Source organism: Abramis brama (assembly GCF_963993115.1).
Source record: "Abramis brama genome assembly, chromosome: 12".
NCBI classification, from domain to species: Eukaryota; Metazoa; Chordata; class Actinopteri; order Cypriniformes; family Leuciscidae; genus Abramis; species Abramis brama.
In genome coordinates, this window is record NC_139974.1 from 21,768,247 (window position 1) to 21,770,502 (window position 2,256).

A 2,256-nucleotide genomic window follows, 5' to 3' on the forward strand; every position below is an offset into this window, starting at 1 on the left:
CTGAACCAAGACAGTTTTTACTCTACACAGGATCAGTAGTTCTTTGTGATGTTGTATGCACTCCTTGTATGTGCTTACAATAACTGTATGCTTCTCTCAGTTGGAATTTCAGTTCTTATTGATCCAATCCTGTGTTCTGTAATGTGTGAATATTCAAAGGCATTACTAGTGGCTTTTGTGGAGCACTTTGGGAAGCTCTATGGCAAGGAATATGTGGTCTATAATGTGCATAGCCTTGTTCACTTAGCTGATGATGGGAAATGCCATGGTCCACTTGACAACACTTCTGGATTTCCATTCGAGAATTATTTAGGGCAGTTAAAAAGATTGGTCAGATGACCTGTCCTGTTGCACAGATTGTATGCAGGATATCTGAAATAGTGGTAGTTCTAAGATCGACCCTTCCAAGTGTGCGAAAAGAGCAATGTGATGGTCCTATTTTGCAGTTTGATAAAGGAGAAGTGAGACATATAAATAAATATATCTCCCTAATTTTTGTCTAAAAGTTTCAAAAAGGAGATAACTGTGTCAGAATTGGTAACAATATTGGGTTGGTAGGCTACAGAACATCTATCTTCAGAATAATGATGCATAGGCTACATAATATATGCTGAGTTTGAGTCGGTCAGTAGATTTTATGACTATCCAATTGATTATTGCAGGCTTGGAGCTTATCTCGTATATCTTTCTCAAGAATTTAAATGTGCCAAAATTGAGGAGTAACTTAAAAAATATGTCATACTTCCTTTTCAAAACAAGTTTGCTTGTCTACCTTTGCTGCATTTAAATCGACATCAACAGCAATTCAAGTGTGTGGACTTAGGATGTTAGTGTAGTGTAGATTTATTTAAACATAATACACCTAAATATCACATTCAGGTACAGGCTTGTATTCCCACTGGGGGGGAAACACAAACGCGGAGGACCTCTGCTGGCCAAATGAGTGTACCGAAAACACAAGCGGACATATTAACTCTGAGCTTTGTGAATTAACTGATATACATTTTAAATGACAGTCTGCAAAATGCCTTTTAGTTCCCTGAACGTTTTGGCAACGTTAGCATTTGGTTCCCAGAACGTTTCCAGGAAGGACATGGTTCTCTGTTGGTTAGTCAGGAAAGTCGACTTTTCGGAAATGTATAGCCTAGGCTACGGAATCAATTAATTTGATTATAATATAGACCTATTTTGATTGGTAAGTGTAAAGATATTTTGTCGTTGACTCTATAAATCATAGGGTGTTTTATATTACACGATTTATTAAAATAATTACGTTGCCATCCTTTTTTCTTAAGAATAAACAATGACTGAAAGATCAAACAGCCCTAGAGCGAATCGTTTGAATTACAGCTGAATAGTGGCCTTTGTGATGTGATGAAATATTCTAAATGTTATTTGTTTTTAATTATCTAGAATGGCAATGTGTCTCTCAAATGACATTCTCAGAAAAATTGTATTAAGTGGTATTATTATATTTGATATCAAGTAATATATACATATATATCGTCTTCCAATACTAAAATAGATTGTGTCATTCAGTGCTGGTGTGATGTCGGAACCTTTATTCTCTCATTCATGTTTCCGGCCGACTGAAATAAGCTCGGGATCGATTTCCTTTTGTACGTTGCACGCGCGTACGCAGGCTAAGCTAAACAACAATTGAATAAACCAGGTACTTTTAATTTAATAAATCACAATGGAAACGATTTTAGAGCAACAGCGTCGATACCATGAGGAGAAAGAGAGACTTATGGACGCAAAAACGAAGGAGATGCTGACGAAAAAAAACACGGTAACCTTACAGATCTGTGAATGAGTTTAAATTATGCTAATGCATGAAACGTAGTCTGCTTTTACTACTGTACCGTTTTAATTTTTTTTAACAATACTACCATGGTATTTTGAAGTACCTTCAAATGTTTCAACATTTACAAACAGAAATTGAACGTCACAATTAAATATAGTATTACCATTGGATGCATACCATTAATGTACCATGGTGTTGTCACCCCATGTAAGCAAGAAAAAAAAAAAAAGAACATTATGTTTTCCTGATATGATTCCTTGAAACTATTTGTTTAATGTGGAAACTATCACACCATTGTATGTTTTTGGAATTTCTGCTATCTTCACAAGCTGCATTATATAATTGTTATAAGTTCTAATATCTGATTGGTTGTAGTCACTGGATAAATGTTCCTTTTTCTGTTCAACAGCTGAGAGACCAGATCAACTCTGATCATCGAGTGAGAGCTA

The 2,256-nt window shown here is 35.5% G+C and overlaps 1 protein-coding gene across 1 annotated transcript in view; it reads left to right on the plus strand.

Moving 5' to 3' along the window:
- Positions 1–1,592: 1,592 nt before the first annotated feature.
- Positions 1,593–2,256, plus strand: part of sf3a3 (splicing factor 3a, subunit 3) — a 14,419-nt gene continuing 13,755 nt past the window's right edge. Inside the window, exons 1-2 of the mRNA XM_084132048.1 lie at positions 1,593–1,792; positions 2,217–2,256. The exon at positions 2,217–2,256 is cut by the window's right edge and continues 8 nt beyond it. Coding sequence (XP_083988174.1) covers positions 1,697–1,792; positions 2,217–2,256 — 136 coding nt within the window. The 5' untranslated portion in view covers positions 1,593–1,696. The remainder of the gene's footprint in view (positions 1,793–2,216) is intronic.